General features: G+C 39.3%; 1 protein-coding gene across 1 annotated transcript in view; it reads left to right on the forward strand.

Moving 5' to 3' along the window:
* Positions 1–21361, forward strand: part of TMEFF1 (transmembrane protein with EGF like and two follistatin like domains 1) — a 117654-nt gene that overhangs the window by 85960 nt on the left and 10333 nt on the right. Inside the window, exons 5-7 of the mRNA XM_021528716.4 lie at positions 6277–6373; positions 17651–17799; positions 18749–18814. Coding sequence (XP_021384391.3) covers positions 6277–6373; positions 17651–17799; positions 18749–18814 — 312 coding nt within the window. The remainder of the gene's footprint in view (positions 1–6276; positions 6374–17650; positions 17800–18748; positions 18815–21361) is intronic.

A 21361-nucleotide genomic window follows, 5' to 3' on the forward strand; every position in this document is an offset into this window, starting at 1 on the left:
TTTTTGATATTAAAAAAGTTGTAATGGTAGTTAGACAGATGGCACCCAATCATTTCAGGCTTTTAAGCTAAGGAAATAACATGCTTGCAATACATATAGCTACGTTAATTATTATTAAAATAATTTCTTTTGAATTTCTAATCCCTCTGAAATTTAATAGCTGAAGTATCTTGTGATGAACGTCTAGCAGATTGCATTTAGTAATTAATAAATTGATATACAGTATGTGCTTTTTAGCAGGCTGCCATCTGTTCCTTCCCCTCACTGGGGACAACACTTATCCAGTAATTGTCACACAGTCAGGGTGGAAAAAACACACACAATTTAGAGCCTCGAATATTTTCTATTTTAATTTGTAATCGTGCTACTGATTTGTTTTAATGTATTTCAATACGACTCGCAGAAACTTAATCGTAATTAGCACCCTGGTTAGGAGGTAGCATCACGTCTTTTTGCTATTCCTAAAATGATGCGTGCTTTAAAAAGATTTAAGATGTGGATTCCATCACTGTCATTGAATACCACTTCAGCTTCAAATAGCCCTATTTATTGCTGTCAAGATCATATTCTATGTAGGTAAAATTAACACTGAAATAAAACAAGAAAGAATTGCTGTTTTTACAGCAAAGGTTCATGAAGGCAGAGGCAGAGGCCCTAAATGTTCAGGTATTCTCTTGGTGGAGACTTATTCTAAGCAGGTTTTTCAGGGATGCTGGAGTATTCTTGGAAGGATGCTGGAGCCAGAGGCACATAAAGACAGACGCCTTTTCTTTCTTGCACAGGATATGTAGCAAATGAGGACAGATTTGTCATACCCTGCAGTGGGCCTGCAGAAAAGGTGTCCAGTGTGTTCATGACATTGTGAGATACCTCCCTTGGTATCTGGTGCCTTTCTTGTCCTTTGTTTTCTACCATTATCTAACCATGCTTATTTTCCATCATCCGTACTCTGAAGCTGTTGAGTCTTCTTTTGGAGAAAAAGGAGTTAGCTGCATTTGAAGCGGGACACTGGAGTGAATGGGTACTTGAGTTACCTCCAGTAACTGGAGGTTTCTGCAGTGTGAAAGCTGACCCAGTCTTGCAATATGCCAGCTTTTCCTGCCATTATCCACGGTGTCACATGCACAGAAGCAAAGCAGAAGTTCCAGATCTCAGGCATGTTAAATCCCTAACACCTCATGAGGGAATCTAATGGTGCACACACGTCCTTTGCTTATTAAGTGACACGTTTTCATTGTCATAAACATTGGGCAAGCCAATCACCTTGGCTGGATTGTGATTAGGGAACCAATCTTCAAACTCCCCTCCTCCAGGCACCGCAGTCATAAGTAGACCTGGCATCCTCCTGTTAAGCCTGTAATGCCTGCTCTTGCAAAATCCAATTCCAAAGGCTGGTGCCTTTACTGAAGCGCTCTTGAAGCAGCAGTGTGTGGTCCACACTGCACATGGAAAGGATCTCTCAGCCATGTATAGATCTCTGCTGGACAAAGCTGGGCTTTGATTCTAAGCCAGCTGCATTGTTGGATAAGAGAGCAGGACCTTCCACACTGCCAAATACTGCTTTTGCATATGATCCAGCAGCGTGGTCAAGCGAATTCAAGACATAACTTGCCAAAACTTTGGGAGAGCTCAGGGTAGTGTTGCACTTGCTTTAAATATATACTTACAGACAAAAAGAGAAAGTTTGCAGCTTTGTTTCAAATTATGGGAACAATCTCCTTTTTAACTAAGTGCATCATTAAAATTGCCCTAAAAGTTAATGGCATGTAGGATAAGTCACTAAGTTCTGGAGTGAATTGCAGTCCTTAATGTGGAGTCCTGTGGACTGTGGTATTTTGAGAGGAATTTCCAGTGCTAGCCATACTGAGGTAATCACAGTCAGAAATCTTTTTGAGATTAGTTGATCCCGTATGACACAGTAAATATCATTACGATCCCAAACCAGTTAAGAATTAGTTTTCAAGAGGGGCTTTCCTGGACACTCTATCAGGGAATTCTATCTATACATGGCTACTAAGGGGTTCCAGCTGCCCCCCCTCCACTTCACCGGGAACAGTGATAAATACAAATATACAGCATAGCTCCCTTTCCAAGCTATGCCTTAGGGCAGACAAAACTTCACCTTGACACAGATGGATGCTTTTGCTTTAAGCTTGATTGAAAGCCCTCAGCAGAAACCCAGCCACACTGCCAATGTAGGAACACACAAATGAGTTGCTGAGGGAAGCAATTTACTGCTGCCCAATTCCTCTAGAGCTGTTGTCCACTGGCAGGATCCTACCCTACAGCTCCTAAGATATAGCTGACCATCTTCTGCAGTGGAATAATGACTCGAGGAGAAGTGTTAGGGAGCACAGCTCAGAGAGACAACTGGGAGTCACTGATCCTATCTTTGTGCCTTGTTTCTTTGGAAGGACACGGCATTAATGAGGTGCTGCCCTGAAACATGTAAGGAAGCTGAAAAGAAAGGGGAAATGAGCTTTCACTCAACATCAAATTAATATGCTAAGAACAGAATTAATCAAGATACCCACAAAACCAAGAATAAGAAATTCTGTAGTCATCTATACACCAATATTAGAAGCTTGCATAATAAACAAGAGGAGACTGAATTGTTCATTTGGGAGCATATTTTGACCTAATTTTTATTACTGAAACCTGCTGGGAAGATCCAATTGATTGGAATATTAAAATCAATGCCTACAACCTACGTAGGAACAATCAAATGTGGGGGAGAATGAAGAAGGGAGAGGCAACATTTGAAGATGTTTGCACCAAAGAAACATGCTGTTGAATATTAATGGGTTTATATATTTTAACAGGATATAGGTCTATAGGTCTGCTACCAATTCAGGTTGAAAAACAATATTCATCTACTCTGTGTTAGTGGAAGGACTTGAAAGACCTGTTCCAGCCAGAACAACATTCATTTTTGCATTAGCCAGGAGGTGGCATGGCCAGGACTCAGAAGTTATTCTACACCACCTTGCATCATTGCTGGGGGCAGGGGAAGGGGAGTTTTTTTTCTGAAAGAATGGCTCTTTTCTGGTAGGGGCAGCATAGCTACAGCCATGGGTGCTGCAGTGAGCTTTTAAGCATGTGAATAGCTGTCTATTCTGTGTGCACTTTTGTTATTAATATTGTTGCTGTTACTGTTTGTTTTCTTATCTCATTGCTGTCTCCAGTAAATTGTTCTTGCCTCAACCCGTGAGTTTTAGCTTTTGTGCCTCCAATTTACCACAGGGACAAAGGGGAGGGGAGAGCAGAGCCAGAGAGTAGCACATGATTTGGAGGTTCTTGCTGGGACACTGAATGGGGAGTATCACTCCTAAACCACAATAGGACATCAGTCTATAGTATATGCAGTGTCTAATACTTTTAGTGCTAGGTGACTGGTACACATGAGATCCAGCAAGTTCTAATCAAGAAAAAACAATAGTTGCAATTTTTAAAAAACAGACGTAATTTTAAAAGGTAGAGAAAGCAATTTTAGGAAGGGGGGATGGGAGAAAGGAGAGAGAGAATTTTACATTAGATAATACAAAGAAACAATGAACAAGTAGTTTTGGGTTATGATTCTGAAAATAAAAAGGTGTTGGGACATTCACAGGGAGCATAACTTGAGTTGAAGAGGAAGGGTATTTATGCTGCATGTGCTTGTGTGTATGCTACCTTCTTTTGCTCCATTGCAAAATTGAAATGCTAATAGTGCAGTAAAAGTGCTCAGTAAAGTGCTCTGTTTGCATTTGTAGTCAAGTCAGATAATATAAATGGGGTATGATGAAATGTTTTGCATGCTAGTGGTACCATAGAAGGATATTAAGCACCATATGTTAAAGAAGTATTTTGTAATCAGCAGGTTTGCCAGGTTTGCACTTGAAAGCTTTAAAAATGGGCGGTAAAGAGTTCTCTAGGCTGTTGATGATTTTTTTTTTTTTTAGTAGAATAATGATAAATAATATATATATTTTTTCAGAAAAGATAAATGTGATGACTGGGGGGCAGCAACCTCTCATTGGCACCTGTGAGAAGCACTGCAGTGAAATAGAAGGTGGAAAAATTAACTGAGTACAAAATTAAGCAAGGGAAAAAATACTAATACTAAAAATACTACAGTCACTTTGAGATCATGGAAAACCTTTCTAGAGAAAATTACCATTTTTTAAACTGATTTTTCCAAGAAAGGCATTTGTACAACAGAACATTTTATTTAAGAGGACCACCACAGAGCCATAACCTTTCTCAGTCAAATGTGATCTTTAATCTCATACCAGTCTAAGCAACTAGAAAGCACACCATCCACACAGTATACATCTAATGTGAAAAAATACTGCAAATCAATAGCTCATTAATGTTAAGGAGTAGGTAGAAAATGAGTGTTTCTAGAGACTGTTCTTGGCCTCATGACCCCTTCAATTGGAGACCTGGGAGCAAATCAGTCAGCACTGATTTGGTGTGGATGACAGAGAACAGGTCACTGAGCTAACAGGATGCATAAGCAAGCAGGATTTTAATGTCTGAGGACAGTTATCTGTAGCAAGTCCAGGACCTAGGTAATTTTTCCTTGATGTCAGGAAAACATCTCTCCTACAGACTGTTGACCCTGAAAAGTATTCATTGGGGAATAAAGTGGATAATAAAGTAAATATGATTGTCAGTGCAGAAAAATGGTCAAAAAGTAATATGACTGTTGGATATTTAAAGTGAAGAATGTCACAAATGGTATTTGTCTTTGATGACAACTTTTCTGGAACAATATGTCCAGCTCTTGTACCCATACCTCCAGAAGGTGTCAACTTGCTGACAAAGGGCATCAAGGGTCCTAAGAACAGAAAATGAAGTGGAAATACCATGAACGAAAGCAGTGCCATTTGTTTAACTTATTCAAACCGTAGCGGATCATTTTTATTAGCATGGAAAAGTGAAATCTGACACTAAAGGACACTTTAAAATGCCAAATATAGGCATAGGAATGTGGCATCTGGAAAGAAGGGGAAATCAAATAAGATGTGCATTTGTAAAGATAAAAGCAGATGACCTCTACTGCAACTTGATAAGAGTGGTGATAGAATTTTTACAGCAGGAATTTTGTTTGATAAGTATTAATTTCTGGAAAATGCACAGCATGCTTTAGACAGAAGGCAGTTAGCTTGCAGGTTCACCTGCACTATTCTTCATGGAAACACAGCCCCACAGGTGGGAGGGAGAGATTCCCTGCAGCCAAGATTCAGGGAAATTAGGAAGAGCTGTTGTGGATTTCTTTTTCCTGTTTGTATTTAAAGAATGTAAATTCAGCTGTTTCATTGGTGGTGTTTGATTTACTGTTGCCACAGCACACAAAGCTGCTATGAGGAAAGGAATGGGATCACTTTGATCTCTGTCCATCTGGCAGCCTGGTGCAGTCAGCTGTGTACCACCACGACACTGTGATACTTTAAGTGGATCTCGACTCCCTCTGCAGATTTCTGTGGTTCTTTTCCTTCCTTTCAAGTACCTTGATCTCCTTCATCAATCACTTCGTTAAAAATCAAAAATAGGAGTGGCTAATGGTAGTGAAACAGTAAGAGTATAATTTATTTCTCTTTTATGTGGTGAAGACTTTTGATATCCATGTCAACAGTAAAATTATTGTAGATGTTTTTAGGATCAGAATATTTGATAGTGATTTTACTTTTTAGGATACATAGCATTTCTACCAGATTCTTGTTAGGACAACTTTTTTCTTTTATTCCTATGGAACTAAACAAAGTAGTCTGGAAAATACACCACAGCATATGTGACATGAACACAGTCTAATGTCATAGTCAGGAATCCAAAAGGAGAAAAAATGCAAGCAGTAACCTTGCATAAGGATATCTGTAATTAAAGACTGTCACAGAAAATAGTATTTACATCCCCAATACCTAATATTCAAGGACATCTAAAGGAACAGGGTTTATACATTATCAGTGGCAATTAAAACTAAATGTGACTGCGATACATGTCAATGCCAGTTATGTGCCTGGTGAAGTGGGAATAAATAAAAATGACTGAAATAAGAATAAAGGAAGAGCCAATCAATGAAGCATTAATGTTTTCAGGGATGCTTTTCTATCACTGGTACAGTTCTATCAACCTCCATTTGACTGACTTTCAAAAAGGGAGCACTATTAAGGTTAATAGCTTCAGTATACGACAGCTTTATGTTGACAGTATTCCTGAAAGCAAATGGATTTAGGTAAGCAAAACCAGAGCTTAATTTGAAAGTCATGCTTTCTGTTACTGGGTTTTTTTCAGAGTATGAAGGATCTGGGACAGAAGTTCAGAGAAAGCACTCAAAATGTGGAGTTTGCAAATACAGAGCTGAGTGTGATGAAGATGCAGAGAATGTCGGGTATGTAATGTTTTCCCTAACAATATCACTGAACAAAAGGGGAAAAATGCTAAAGGTACACAATTGTCTGCTTGACTATGTTTGTTCTTACTAACTGAAGCTTTAGTGCCATCCAGTAATAATGTGTTTGATATGTGTCTGTAAAGAACAAACCATCTGCAGTTGAAAATTAGTGGGAGAAAACAACAGAGAGTTGTACTGGAAAATCTTTAGCTAATATTTTTCAAACAAAGAGCCTTGATTTGTTTTATCCTGCCAACAAAACAACTCAAAAAACAAACAGGAATGCAAAATAAATACTGATTATTCAACCCTGAGATTTTTTTTTCTCTATGTTCTCCATGTTTATAAAGTGTTACATGCAGTTATTTCCATCCGTGCTAATGTAGGACCTAAAGGTGAAGTTGAACTGGAGACTTGAGCTAGTCAGATCTTCCAAACTCACTGTAGCATTTGATTTCCTAGATGCACACAGGGGAAAATTAATGAAAAATATCAATTATTGTCAATTAAATTTCAAAACAAATGATCAAGAAACAAGAAGCTTTTAAAGACAATTCATAATGCAGAAACAGATGCACCACATTTACCTGACCGAGGTACTTGGTTGTATTACACCCCAGCTGTCCAGGCTCTGCATGGCTCTCAGAAAGGGCAGAGATATCATGAAGGAAAGGTCTTCTTCAGACAGCTCCATGAGGCTTTAAGGGGGTTTTAGGGAATTAAAAGAAGTCCTGTCTGCTGATGGGGTTTTGTTTTGCAACAGCCTTTGTCCTGGCAGTGGCCACCAGGATGGAATAAGGTTTATTGGGATCTGGGCTGGTGGCAGGTACTGGGGTTGTGGCTGCAGACACAGTGCATGAAGGTGTTTGAAAGACTTGCAAATGGTACATTTTTGTATCCACAGAGGGAACAGCATCTCAGAATAACAGTGCCTGAACATCACTAATCAGAGAAAACATCACTCTCCCTTTTCTTGTCTTCCAGCTGGAATCCATTTAATGTTGAAATATGTCTTTAATTGCACGAGGTTTTATTACAGGATACCAGCATGAAGACATCTCAGACAGTAAAGCAGCTTAGCACTAACATTCAAGATGTACATTCAAGATTAAATTGTAGAATACAAGGGAAAGCAAAATGGTACTAATGCTCATGAATTCTAACATCATACTTCACATTTCATCAAATGCCATAGTACTAAAGCCAGCTTGCTCTTTCCAGGAGATAGACAGATGAACTAGAGCTGTTTTTTGTAATACTAATATTCTTTTGAAATATTGCCTTGGTCTGCTTCATTTATGACTGGAAAGATGGCATAGATTTTATATATATATATATGTTTGCTATATGCACTGAAATGTGCTTTTGGCTTGGGAAAATAAATCCTGAAGCATTCAACTTCTGTAAAAGCTTGCTTAGTCTTTCTGCACTAGTAGAGCTGGAATTCCTGCAGGTATATAGTAACTGTAAGAAAATTCAGATAAAGCTGAGGGGAGTAAATTTATTATCTACATCCTACTCATATAAAATGAAACCAGTTCCTGCTTCTTGACAACAGGCAGAGAGTGCTCTTTTGCCTCTAAGATTTCTTTAATTAGTCCTCATTAAAAATATAAGTGGAAACAAGGCCTTTTTTGTAGAAAATGCTCAAAAGTTAGAAAATATTCCTATATAGGTAGGTTATTTGCAATTTATTGGATAATATTTTTCAATTATATACAGGAATTTAATATAATTTAATTTTTCCCAGTGCCTTTAACCATTAAAATAGACTTCATTGATATTCACTGTTTAGCCATAGGTAAATCAGGGTCTGTTAACACAGATTGCCTTCACAATGTTGGTTTTGACAAGTCACATAACAACTCAAAAACTTGCTAAAGTAGAATATAGGAATTGGCATACGTTTTCATAAAATTAAAACAGTTATTTACCTGGCAGAAACAAAATGGGATTAAAATCTTCTCTTGGGAAACTTTAGTAGAGCACCCCTTATAACTGCTTTTAACATCTAATTCTTATTCTCTTTACTGCTGTGTTTCAGTATGGGTTTTGACATCATAAAATTATATCATGACATACAAAGTAAATGGCAACACAAATATCTCTCATAACTGCTAGTCAGAATTATCATTTCATTCAAATTTCACTAGATTACAAAGACTATCACCCTAATTCTAGCAAATCACAGAATTCCCTAATTTTGTAAAAATATTCTGGTTTGATTTTCCTTTTTAAGACATAAGAATGTCCACTGTAACTTTTTTGAATAGTGTGCTAATATTTACTGAACCACAAAGAAAAAGTACATTTAGTTCCATTTATGTAGGTTTATTAGGCCTGGACAGCCTTTGCTTGCAGCTTGTGATGTTAAGACACTTAATAGAGTGATCCAGGTGATAACTGGGCATTCAAAGAAAATTTTGCTCCATTATGGTAACTAAATGAATTAGCTGAACTGTCCCCTAATGTTAAGTAGATCATCTCAAGCCATATTTATGATACAAACAGTAAATGCACAGTTAGGAATTTTTTCAACTTCTTTTCCAAGCTGTGCAATCTGAGACTTTACAAAGACCAGCTCCTTCTGCTCTGACTGCTCTTGAGAAGTGAAAGAGTATCTCTACTCCTCATTTATCAATAAGAAAATTAATTTATGGGTAAAATGTTTAGTGAATTGGTGGGAAAGGTGCCACACATGCCACCGCATGTTGAGTTCGTTTGAGGAAAATGAGCTGGGATTAATGAGGAATCCCAGGATCTGCCAAGAGGCCAGCCTCAATAGCCTAGGGAGCAGAATAGGCAAATTTTCTCACAATAGTGGAAAAATCCTGCTAAAGATGATTTTATTCCCTGCAGAATATGGTTTGTCTTTTGGGTCTGGAAAACTTTGAGATCCTATGCAAAAAGTGGTAGCACCTGACACTTTCAGTGAAAACTGTAGGCGGATCCTTACAACAGAGAAGCAGAAGTAAGACCATTTGTTGCTTCTTGATTTTTTAAGGTTGAACTTGAAGGTCCTTAGAGTTATCTAAGCAGGTCCTTTCTTCTCAGAGGTGCACAGTGATATCGTGGGGGGCAATAGACACAGGTCAAAGCATGGTAAATTTTGTGTTGTCATAATGGAAAATGTTTCTACCCTGAGGGTGGCTGGACACTCCAGCACCATGTATGGTGGTGGAGATGATCTGAACTTGATCAGACACAGCCTTGGGACCAACTTCAAGCAGGGGCTGGGACTAGATAATCTCCACACATCTCTTAAGCCTAAATTAATTCATGAATCTGTGTAATTACCGAATCTTGGTGCATTTTAATAGCAACTTTAAAGAAGAATTGTAGAACTGAGATACATGCCATATTACAAATTAGTGATGTTCATTTTTTGTTGCTCTTAAATTGTATTTTCCCCTTTGAAAAAGTTACAGATTCTTAGTTTTCATGCTTGGTGTTAAAGCATTATGGCTATCTCTTGATCAAAAATGGTACATATGCTTTTATTGCACTAGATCTCACGTAGTTTGAAGAAATCAGGCTTTATATGGGATTTTCGATTTGTATCTTCATTTTTTTTTTACTTCAAAGAAACATTTTCTGTCTAAACCAAAAGTGATAACAATGCATAGTAAACTGAATGCAAAAGTATAAACAACTTTATAATTTCCACTGCCTCAATAAAAAATTTCAATGTAGATTCTAGGTCAAGACACAGAAATAAAGTCTGAGGAGAGGGTTGTCATAAACAGAACACTTGGAAAATTTGTATTCAGCTTTATGCAAATCAGTACATTAATTCTTTATCTAAACTCTGAAAGTAATCAGGTTGAGGAAGCATCACAGAAATATATTTCTTTATATTTTTTTTTCTTTTTTTCATACAACTTGTAAGTATTTCAAAGAGTTGCTAGTTTGTGGTCAGTCTTTTCAAGGGCATAGACAATCACTTGTGGATGCACTGGTCTGAAATTGCATAAACACATAGCATGTCATTTGCCTGAACAGGGATTTTCTATAGGTCTGAGGTAACAAAATGCAAAGAAAAGGATTCACATGGGTTGGGTGGGACTTTCCATCTAGTGACAAAACTGAAGCAGGTTATATATATCATGAGAAATGCTGCTTCCTGACATCATTCAGTCAGTGTCTGCCTTTCTCCTCTGACTGTCAAATGTCTCTCTGCCAAAAGTTTCTTCCTGTTTATTGAAAAGACAAATAAAAAAAAAGACGTGTGTCCACAAGAGGTTGGTAGACTTACACTCTTGTGGGAGAAAGTGGCAAGAAGCTCATAAACATAGGTAGTATGCATGTGACTGTGTTTTCTGTTGGAATTTTGAATTAGATATGCAGTCATGTTAAGAAGTGGACACAGAGGGGGCAGCACAAAGCTTGTGGCCATCTAGAGCTGATGGGCTAAATTCTGTAAGCCAGATCACAAACACACATGGTTTGCACCTGACTTTTTCTTAGCACACAGTGGGTTTTCAGTTCTACTGACTGTTTGTGTGATAACCAGATTATTATATCAGTACACAATCAAAAGATTGGATCCCTAGAGGGTCTGGGCTCCTTCCCTGCACTGCAACCAGGGATAAGTCATTCGTGTGAGCTCAAGGACTTCTCCAGGAGCTCCAACCATCTCCATGAAGAAAGATTTCACAGCTGGGTCTATCTGTTCAAGGGCTGAACTTTTCTCACTTTGGAATAATTTCCTCATGTTCAGTCACAGTTTCATTCCTTGCAACTTGCACCTGTTGTCTTTCACTCCTCTTCATGTACCTCTCAGAAGAGCCTCACTCTCACCTTCTCGATAACCCCTCTTGGGTTGTTGGTGACAGCAGTCACCTCCTTAGCCTTCTCTTCTCCAGGCTGAAGAGGTGCAGAGCCCCCAGCCATTCCTCACAGCAGCCCCCACTCCATCCCTTTGCCCATCACAGCCTCTCCAGTTTCTCAGAGTATTTACTGTTACTGGGGACTCCCAAAACAGGACAGAGTGTTTCACATGGGACATCATGAGTGCTGAATGTAGGACAAGAGCCACTTCCCTTGCTCTGCTGGTGACCCTCCTGTGATGCAGGCCCCCAGCCTGCTGCTCCCCCTGGACCTCAGGTCCTTTTCTGCAGAGCTGCTTCCCTGCTGGTCCACCCACAATCTGTCCTGCAGCAGTGCGACTGATATCCTGTCATCTTCAGACCTCTGGAGGTTTCTCCATCTTGTGAAGGCCCCACTTGAGTTGTTTTGTTGGTTTTTTTTTTGTTGTTGTTTTTGGTTTTGCTTTTGGTTTGTTTTGTTTTTGGTTTTTTTTGTCTTTGATAAAGAAGTCATTAACTTAAAAATAGCCTCACTGTAAAAATTCAAATTTATCATGTTCTCAGTTTTACCTATGTTGTTTTTTTAACAGAAAAAATATGGAAATTGGATTCTGGCACATTCAGTCTTTTTTTTTTTAATAAGTGTACTATGCTGTCAAAGATATGTTTTGACTTATAATGTAGATTTTCAAGAAAGATTGACAGCTGATCCCCAAGTAGACCTTTTGAGATTAACATTTTATGAGATTTACTTTGCAAAGCAAAGGTACCTCAGCAATATATAAATTCAACTGGCCTATAATTTGCATAGTGTCTGTTTTTACAAAGGCCAAACCAGAATTTCAGAACTCTCAGTATTAACAGTTAGAAAATGCCAATGTGGATATTATAAAGTCCTAGTCTCTGCCTTGTCTATATAATTTGTCCTCCAGGGAAAGATTTGGACTGTTTGAAGCCTGGCATGCAAGTTTTTACCTTCCTCTTTTGACCACCTTTTCACTCATTTATCTTTCTTTTCTTTTAATTAACATTTTAGGGTATGACATTGTATGTAAGTATTCATAAGAAAGGGTATCTAAATCCTGTGTAAATGCAACACACAGCTTTCTGATCCAACAGAAGAAAAAAAATCCTAAGTATTTGTGCACAAAACAAACCATTCAGACAATAGAGAAAATCAACCTAAACAAGGGATTAAAGACTGTGTTGTAGGATTATGAATTATGAAAATATTGATGCAAGATATTCTGATATGATAGGAATAGCATAATGGTCTTTTCACTATATTGGTTATTAAGAAATTGAATAGATCCTAGATGGGTAATAATCCATGTCTGTTTTTTTAATGTATATTTTTAGTGATCTTTGCAGCAGTGTCTGCCAGGTCTTTGAAGGTTCCTATTATGTGAGGGGGGAGGGAGGGTTAGGCTGCTTTTGAGAGAGCAAACATCAGTTCACCATGTATGCTCTGAGAAGCTCACTGCAGTAAAGACTATTTCTTCAGTGGTCAGAGAGAGCCATGCCATGAAAAAGGAGAATGTAGGAAAAGGGATGTGTGGAAAATAGGTGAAGCTTATGGTATTCAAAGGGTGTTCTGGATTGCTGGGCAGAAGTAAAGACAGAGTGCTAAAGCCAGGCACAAAGAAGCTTTGTAGAATTGAATTTTACTTCTCTTGTGCTATAAAGGGATTTTTATAAACACACCAAAAACCTGATGAAGATTCAACTCTAGTCAAAGAGGTAGAAAAATCACTTTGAAATCCAGATTTTCTTAGTTCAGGTTTCATCAGGGAAGAACTACACACAAGGGAAGAAGCATCAAATGAAAGGTAATCCTTCATTTGGCATGGTTATATTCTTAACTGCAATTTCAGCACCCCTGCTATTTCAATTCACCTAAATTTATTCCATCAAGCTTACCCTTATCCATCTGTGTGCATTTCACACACTTTGTTTTACTCTAGTGTTTCCATTTTACATTTGTAAGCAGATGTACCAATGAATTGGTGAGTACCTGAGAATGCTCACTCTTGTCAGCTACTGGGGAGGGATAGCAAGCAGCACTCCCTGCGAAGCCAGGCCAGAAAAATACATCTGTGAGAAACACCCAGGTGGGCATAAATGCAGCAGCCTGATCCGTTGGTTGGGAATGCCAGTCTCTCCCAGCAGCCAAGCCTGCTCCACAAGTCAGTCATGCTTTTCCTTTCCTTTTTTCCCCCCTCTCTTTTCTTTGAACCTACCAGGGTTTTTAAGCACACAGAACTTCCAACAGACCACGTACACCTTGAAGCATGATAACAAAGGTAGCTTTAAAATGTGTTCTAATCTCTGGGGATCTAATTAATATACTAATAGCAGCAAGTGCTCTTACAGCCTGAGCTTGTCACTTCATTTTACTAAGCACGTTTATTTTGTTATACCTAGTAGCCCCTAAAAAAATGAGTTGTACATCCTCATTTCTTGCTTATTAAAAACCACACAAAAAATCTGCTTGGTTTAATTATATCACTTTGTACTTTCTTGAAATTCAAATGCTTTTCTGTTTAACTAATGGTGTTAATGAATGATAATGCATCAGCTCTCTGATGACAGGTGACAAAATTCAGATACTTTTTCTGTATACCCTAGTACCTCAGGAAAAATTCTGAATATATGCTGTTGACTTTCCTGGGCTAAAAGAATGATCTGTTGAGGACCTTAAGCAGGAGCCTCCGCCAGCAAGACATCAATTTGGAGCATTAACTGTTTAGATTCTTTTGGTTAAAACCAATTGGAAAGTTATAGTGAAGAAAATGTTTGTAGGGTTCTCACTTCTTTTACTCCAGTTTGTCTTTTACAACAAGCTTTTCCAGCAAAAATTTGAAGCACTCATTCACTTCTTCCTCGTATGAAGCAAGAAGCACATTCAAGATGCCCTTAATACACAGTTCTGTTAAGTGACTTTACCTTAAATGACTAACTCTTTTCTTCTGGATTTTACATTTAAGGTTCACTCTCTTCCTGGGTGCCCCTCTTGTGCTTCTCCTATGTGTCTCTGCTCCCCCTTCATGATGTCAAGTTTTTCCTGCCCTGCTTCTGTGAGCAGTTCTCTGCATTGTCCTTATGCTCTCTCTGTGTTCTGTCCCCAGCAGGACAGAGACTTCAGGAAACAGATTGCCATATGGGACTGAAATTTTGTGTTCAGTTTCAGTCTTAGCTCTGAAGGAAAACAGTTCTTGGTGCCTCTTACAGGTTCTCCTGCTTGCAAAGGCCTCTGATAAGATTTTTGCCCTTTAAGATACCACTTTTAGCTCATTCTCACTGTCTGCTGTGTCTTCTCACATACTTCGTGTGCTTCTTGTTTGGTCTGTGGTATGGGTCATACCTGTGGACTCTGCTTGGTGGAGCTTTGACTCCTTCTTGGCTTTGGCTCCCAAACTGGCTAGTGGTGGGAAACTTGCTTCCACCAAGCAGTTGGATTTCCTGTCATCTCAGTACCGAGCTATTATCTGCCCTCTGTAGCTCTCTGACGTCAGGATATAACATATTTTCAGTATTTCACAGTGGGTTTGTTGGCAAATCTTCCAACACTTTCCTGAGCTGCTCTTCTGTTTCAGTCTGTGGTGGTCCCATCCGCTCACAGGGACTCAGGCTCCAGTTTCAAAGTGTTTGATGTGAAACATCAGAGCAGCAACTTGCTCTCCCATGGTTTTACCTTCCTTCACAAACACTAAGCAGTTAAAAACAACATTCTTTTCATGTTTTCTGTCAGGAGCAGTACTCCCCATATGTCACTGCTCTCATCTCACGCTTTGGCACTTCCCACAGTCCCACAGTATTTTTGATCTAGTGGAAACTGTCTATGAGCAAGGACAAATTCACTACACTCTATACAGGCTCTTTGATGAGTGCTGGTTTCTAACATGTGCTCCTGGCTCCCTCTCTGCCACCCTACTGCATCTGTGGAGGCCCTTTTCCCTTCAGACCATTGCACCCAAGCCATGTCCTCTCCTTAACTCATCCTCTTTCAGCCCTCTGAAAGGCTTCAGAGGTTTACGTTGGAATAAGAGTTTCAATTTTTTTCAAAGTGCATCAGTCCAGTTCAACTGTTCATTATGCCACAGTGTGCTTAAACCACCTGCTTTTACATGTCAGACAGCTCTGCCAAGTGACCAGGGACTAACTGGCCAGGGGAAGGCTGGAAGTACCACTTGGCATCATGGTCGTAGGCAAAGAAGTAGCTAATGGCACCAGGCAGATAATCAGTTACATGTGAAGGGGGCCAACATGTGAAATTTCTGTACATTGATGAGATGGCTAGAGATAAGACTGAGACTGTTGACCAGAACATCAGGAATTCATAAGCACCCCTAAAACAAGCATCTGACAATTCTGAGAAAGTAAGCATTTAATAATTGATGGTAAATCTAAATACAGCAAATAATGGAAACATAAGCAATTTTCACGCAGTTCCAACTCTAGTCTGTAATGTTACCATGAAGAAAAAAAGATATATTCAAAACTCAGCTTATTTGTCACCAGGAATGACAAAACCCAACCATAATCATGGTGCTACAGGCATCAGATGGTGACTACAGGCAGATTTAAGGGAGAGCAAAGGTATCTGTCTGCACACAACCAGTGTCATACAAATGAGGACCAGCACTCTGCTAGTTTGTGCCAATAAATATGCATGACTGCTGAGCCATGAGCCTTTTATTTGTATGTAGTAAACCCTAATAAACCCCTGATTAGTTTTAACATCATGTGGGAGTAGGTAAACAAAACAGTATTTCCATCCTGGTTCTAAGGTTTACAACCATTACCATTTCTAGTAAGAAATATTATAATACGTTCATCATATTGATATTTAGAGGCTTCATTAGTACTTGGAAGTAGGTCCCTAAGATGTGTAGAGACTCATTACTGGGGCAGTTTTTCACTGTCAGTAGGTGCACTTAAAACCCTGTTTGCACTAGAGATTTTCTGTCTAGCAACAATCTGAAGTGCACAGGCATGGAAAATTACCTGCAAAATTAGAATATTTAAATTAAGCAACAAAAGGTTCTCATGGAAAAAAGAGGAAGAGAGGAAAGTATGCTAGCAGTCTTCAGTGTTTCTGCAGCATGGAATTTGGTTCTGCTGCAGAGTTGTTACCAGCTTGAGGCATACATTCATCTCCTTAATAGTTTAATTTTATCTGCAACAGTGGGAAAGAACATAGCCTGGTAAGTTGGTTGCTTGGACATTTTTCCCTCTCCTGTGACTTACAAAACTAAGTCACATCAAGATGAAGCTAATAGTTACTCCTGGCAGTCAGACCATGTGCCCCCTGTCGAGCTGTCTGCCAAGGAGAGGTCCTTGTGCCCACTGCCACCTTCTCAGAAGTTGCAGAGTGGCTTTCTCACAGTCAGGACATCAGGAGGAGCTTGACTGAGAACTGGACATGGTGCCCACCTTGTCTTCCCCCTCATTCTGCAGCCACACTCTTTATTTTCCCCATCCCAAAGGTGGAGATGAACTTGCAGAGCATTGTGAAACATACACAGAAACTTTCTTTCAAAAATAGAAGTTCAGTTAGAAAGCAGAATATTGATTAAAATAATCAGGGGGTGTGAGGCATGGAAAGTTGCAAAGTTTTCCTGTGCCATTCACATATGTAAAATTTTTGGACTTGCTGGGGCTACAAAAGTCTAATCTAAACATTAAAAAATGTTTAATCTAAACATTAACAGGTCATAGGCCTATCTGAGTATTTGGCTGTCCTACCTCTGTGTGGTTAGGAAGCAGCTACACACTAGGTCTTCATTTTTCCTGCTTTCATTTTACAATCCCTAGTTAAAAATTGTATGGAAAATGATTCTTCCTAAACAACCAAAATGTTAATGAGATGCAACATGAAATAATTAAGATTGCATAATCCTGTTTTAAATGAAACATAATAGACCTATTGTTAACTTTCAAAGGTATGAAAGTCTTCTTGAAATGACACAGCAAGATATTAACCAATATTAACCAAGCATATTGAGCCTATACATACAGCCTTTGAAATAAAACTCTTTCTATTGCCTAACAGAAAAGGGAGTCCTTTTTATTTTCCCCCTCAAGGACCCTGATACTGAAAAGGTTAGAATATTCTTCTGATTTTCTTCACACTAGAGAATAAATACTACAAACTGATCAATTAATGTAGTAAATCTTCCTACTAGTGTGTTATCACTTTTCAGGTGTATTTTATGTGATTGACACCAGAGTAAAACTACAAGAAACATTAATACATTATTGAAAACACACTGAAGTATATATTCACAATTTTGTACATTATTCTTGGAAGCCTGAGATGTCAATGACTTCTTCAGCATCCTCATGCAGCATGCTCTCCCCTCCTGGCATTGGTGCACGAGCTAGTGCTTACTTAGGACTTAACATGGCTTAATCTTTGTTTGCTGGATGTCAATTTTGTTTTGCTGTATGCTTCAATTAACAGGTGTGTATGTAACATAGACTGCAGTGGATACAGTTTTAATCCTGTATGTGCTTCTGATGGAAGTTCCTATAACAATCCGTGCTTTGTCAGAGAGGCGTCATGTCTGAGGCAAGAGCAGATTGACATCAGGCACCTTGGGCACTGCTCAGGTAGGATAAAACTTTGGTGTTTTGGAAAAAAGAAATTCTGGCGTAACTGGGCTTGGTAGACTTTCCCTTTTGCATTTTTGGTCAGAAGTCACTGATGCAGTTATCAGCGAACTGAACTCATCACCTGTAATTTTGAGTTCCCCATACTACACACATAGTGCTATGTTCACATTGCCTTTCTTTGCCTACTGTTACCTGGAAAGACAGGAAAAGCTCCTGGGAAAACATAAGCAAAAATCCTACAGTTCTTACATGAGGGGGTGGTAGGAGAACAGAAGGAATACCAGTGTGTGGGAAGTCTTCCCTCTTGTTGCTGTGGGCTGAAAAATGTGCTTCCAGTGTGAGTCAGGTTAGGCCTTGATCGCACAGACATTGATCCTTTATTCTTAAGGGCTTTTTCCCTTATTTGCATTTCAAATGCTTATTTGGAAATAAGCATTTGAAATACGCTTATTTCCAACCAAACTGATTCCATAATTTCCTTTTCCAGTGTTGGAATGGTCCACTGAAGCCCTCTGCCTACTGTCCTGTAGCTAATCTTGCCTATAATCCTTTGGTTTTGGAGCCTTGCATTTAGGACTTTCTCATGTGAATAACAGATTTCTAACTTTTTTTATAACTTTTTGCCAGTTACATCTAGATCTGTAACTTGGGCAGTTCCAACACCAAAACAGACTGTCACCAAAATAACCTAGGTCCATGCCACAGAAAAGTTTTTCATTCAAAACCCAAAGTTTGAGGTGTGCCATGTTGGTCTGGACTCCAGGGCTACCAACTAGGTGTGATACCAACCTGGTTGTGTGGGAGGAACAATGTGGGAGTGTGTCCAGCTTGACTGCAATTTTAAAATAGTTCTGTGAATATCATTCTGGCTTATCAGTGATGCACACTTACTGGTCTGGAAAATATCCTTTCCTAATAAGTGACCATGCATGTATTTATCACCTAGAAACAGATGACACAAATGCAGTTGGAAAGAAAGATGATGGCATGCAGTATCGGCCAGACGTGAAAGGTACGGTGCAGACTTTGTGCTTCTTGGTTACAGCATCACAAGATGAGAACATAGAGCATGCAAGTCCCTTCTAGTCTGCCTAACAGCTCTGATTCCTGTAGCTGAGACAGACCTGTGAGCAGTTTCTTTCTTACAGCGTGTTGCAAGGCAAGCAGGTAGATGTGCATGATTTGTAAGTTTTGCCTGCTCTATTCCTCTAAGACGCCCAGCTGCTCAGTATCCTGTGCAGTGGCCACACGGTTGGACTCCCTCCAAGTGCTGTGAAAATGACTTTACTAGAAGACACCAAGCTGTGATATTCCTGATGAAATAACATAGCACAAGCCTCCCTGCCATGGTTCTATCTTTTCTGTTAACGTTTGGGGAAAATGGATGATTCTGTATTTGTTAGGTTGTTTTAAAATATTTTCAGTAAACTAATACGCTGAATCACATTGGTTGTAAATGTTTCACCTACATGAACCCTACCTTACCTTTTAATAACCTTTAATGCCTCAACTTTTTCTTCATTCCTGCTAGTCAGATGACCATACACATCAAGTATCACTTCAATGCTTTCTTTAGACCTCCTGTTGCTAGAACACACTTGAAAAAGCTGTTCTTGTTATCTTACACAACACTGGCCAGATTCAGTTTGAAATGAGCTTTGGCCTTTTGTGTCTACAAACTACAGCTCTGCACTCTTCCTGTGAAGCCTGATCTCACTTCCAGCAGCCATATAAATTATCTTTCCTTTTGAGCTTCACTCCTTGTTCAGTCAAGCTGATCTTCTAGCCCACTTGCTTGACTTACAATGCAGCAAAATTGTCTGCTCCTGTGCTTCCAAAGGCACTTCTTAAACCTTGACCAGTACTCATGGACCCCTCCAAGGCAGATTGCCAGGGTACTCTGCTAAAGAGTTCCATGAATAGCTTGAAGGTTTTTTCTACTGAAATCCAGGGTAGCAATGTCAGTGTCCTTTTTTCTTATTGCACTGAAAGCTCAGCCATTAAACTCAACCATTTCATGATCTCTATGGCCAAGACAGACACCTGAAATTACCCCTTCCATGATCCCCATATTCACAAATAGCAAGCCTAGGTACTCGCTGAGTACCTCTGACAAGAAGTTATTATCTCCTGAAAATGTCAAGAAAGTCCTGTTCATCACAGCACTATTAGATTCCCTTGGTGATGTGTGGGAAGTTAAAAATCTCCCCTACGGACAAGGGCTAGCAATCCAGAAATTTCTCATAATTGCTTCTAGAATAACTCATCAGTGCCCATCCTGGCTTGATACTCAGTAGCAGACATCCACTACCACATCTCCTTGTTTTCCATCCCTCTAGCCTTCACCCAGAGGCTCTCAGCCACATCAGCACTAACTGTAAGTGCTGTACAGTCACATAAAACATGATACCTCCAACTTGTCTGCCCTGCCTGCCACTCCTGAGCAGCCTGGAGCCCTCCATCTCAACACTCCACTCGTGGGACTCATTTTACCAATTCATGCAAATACCAGTGATATTGTAGCTCTGGGAGATGACCAGTGCTTCTAGTTCATCCTGTTTGTTTCTCATAATGTGTGTGTTGGTGTTCAAGCATTTCAAATGTGCTCCTGAGCTCCCCATGCTCCCAGGAGTAGTGGAAGTGCTCCCACTAGCACTTGCTACCCTCAGGTGATGCCATGTGACTTACTTACTGTAAAGATATTGTAACCTTCTTCCCTCATCGATTCTAAAGCCCTCTCCATCCTCCCACCTTACACCCAAAAAGTAATTTTACCCTTCAGGACAGGTTGGTTCCATCAGGCCCCAGCATTTAAAACCCCAAAGTTTTGGTGGAAGCACCAGTCCCTGAACAAGGTATTGACATCCTGGGTTCATCTGTTTGTTTCTAGCTCCCCCTCATTATTGGGAGGATTTGAGAGAAACACTATCTGTGTTCCCAAATTTTTTTAGCATTGTCCCCAGGGCTTCTGAAACCTCATTTGATTGAACTCAGACTTTTTGTGCCTACATCATAATTAGTAGCCACATGAAAGAGAATAAGTGAGTAGTAGTCTGAAGGTTGCAATAAACTCTTCAGTCTTGTGGTGACATCTCTAATTCCAGTCCCAGGAAGGAAGAAAACTTCCCTGAAAAGAGAATCCAGTCTGCAAATGGGTCTTTATATATTGCACAGGAAGGAATCACAAATGAACATAACTCACTGTTCTTTCTCCTCAGTTCAGGTCTTAATCCATGTTTTGTTCCAAGGGGTTGCTATCTTCTCTGTTACCTCTGGTCTTCAGTTTTTTCTATCATACTTCTTTTGCACTCCCATGGCTTCTCTGAGTAAAGCCATTCCAACATGGCTTTCAACATTCCTTGTGTTCTTCTCGAAAGTCATTCAGTGTCAAAAAGCTTCATATATTTTTCTCTTTTCACAAATTCTCTTATTTTCACTGCATATGATGTACCAGTTGGAGTGATTTAATGTCAATTTTCACTTACATTATGAAGGTATAAAAGGCACCAAATGCAATATGCATCTTATTATGTTATGTAATGAAACACCACTTTCAGTT

The sequence above is a fragment of the Lonchura striata genome, chromosome 2 (assembly GCF_050655825.1).
Source record: "Lonchura striata isolate lonStrDom1 chromosome 2, ASM5065582v1, whole genome shotgun sequence".
Lineage (NCBI taxonomy): Eukaryota > Metazoa > Chordata > Aves > Passeriformes > Estrildidae > Lonchura > Lonchura striata.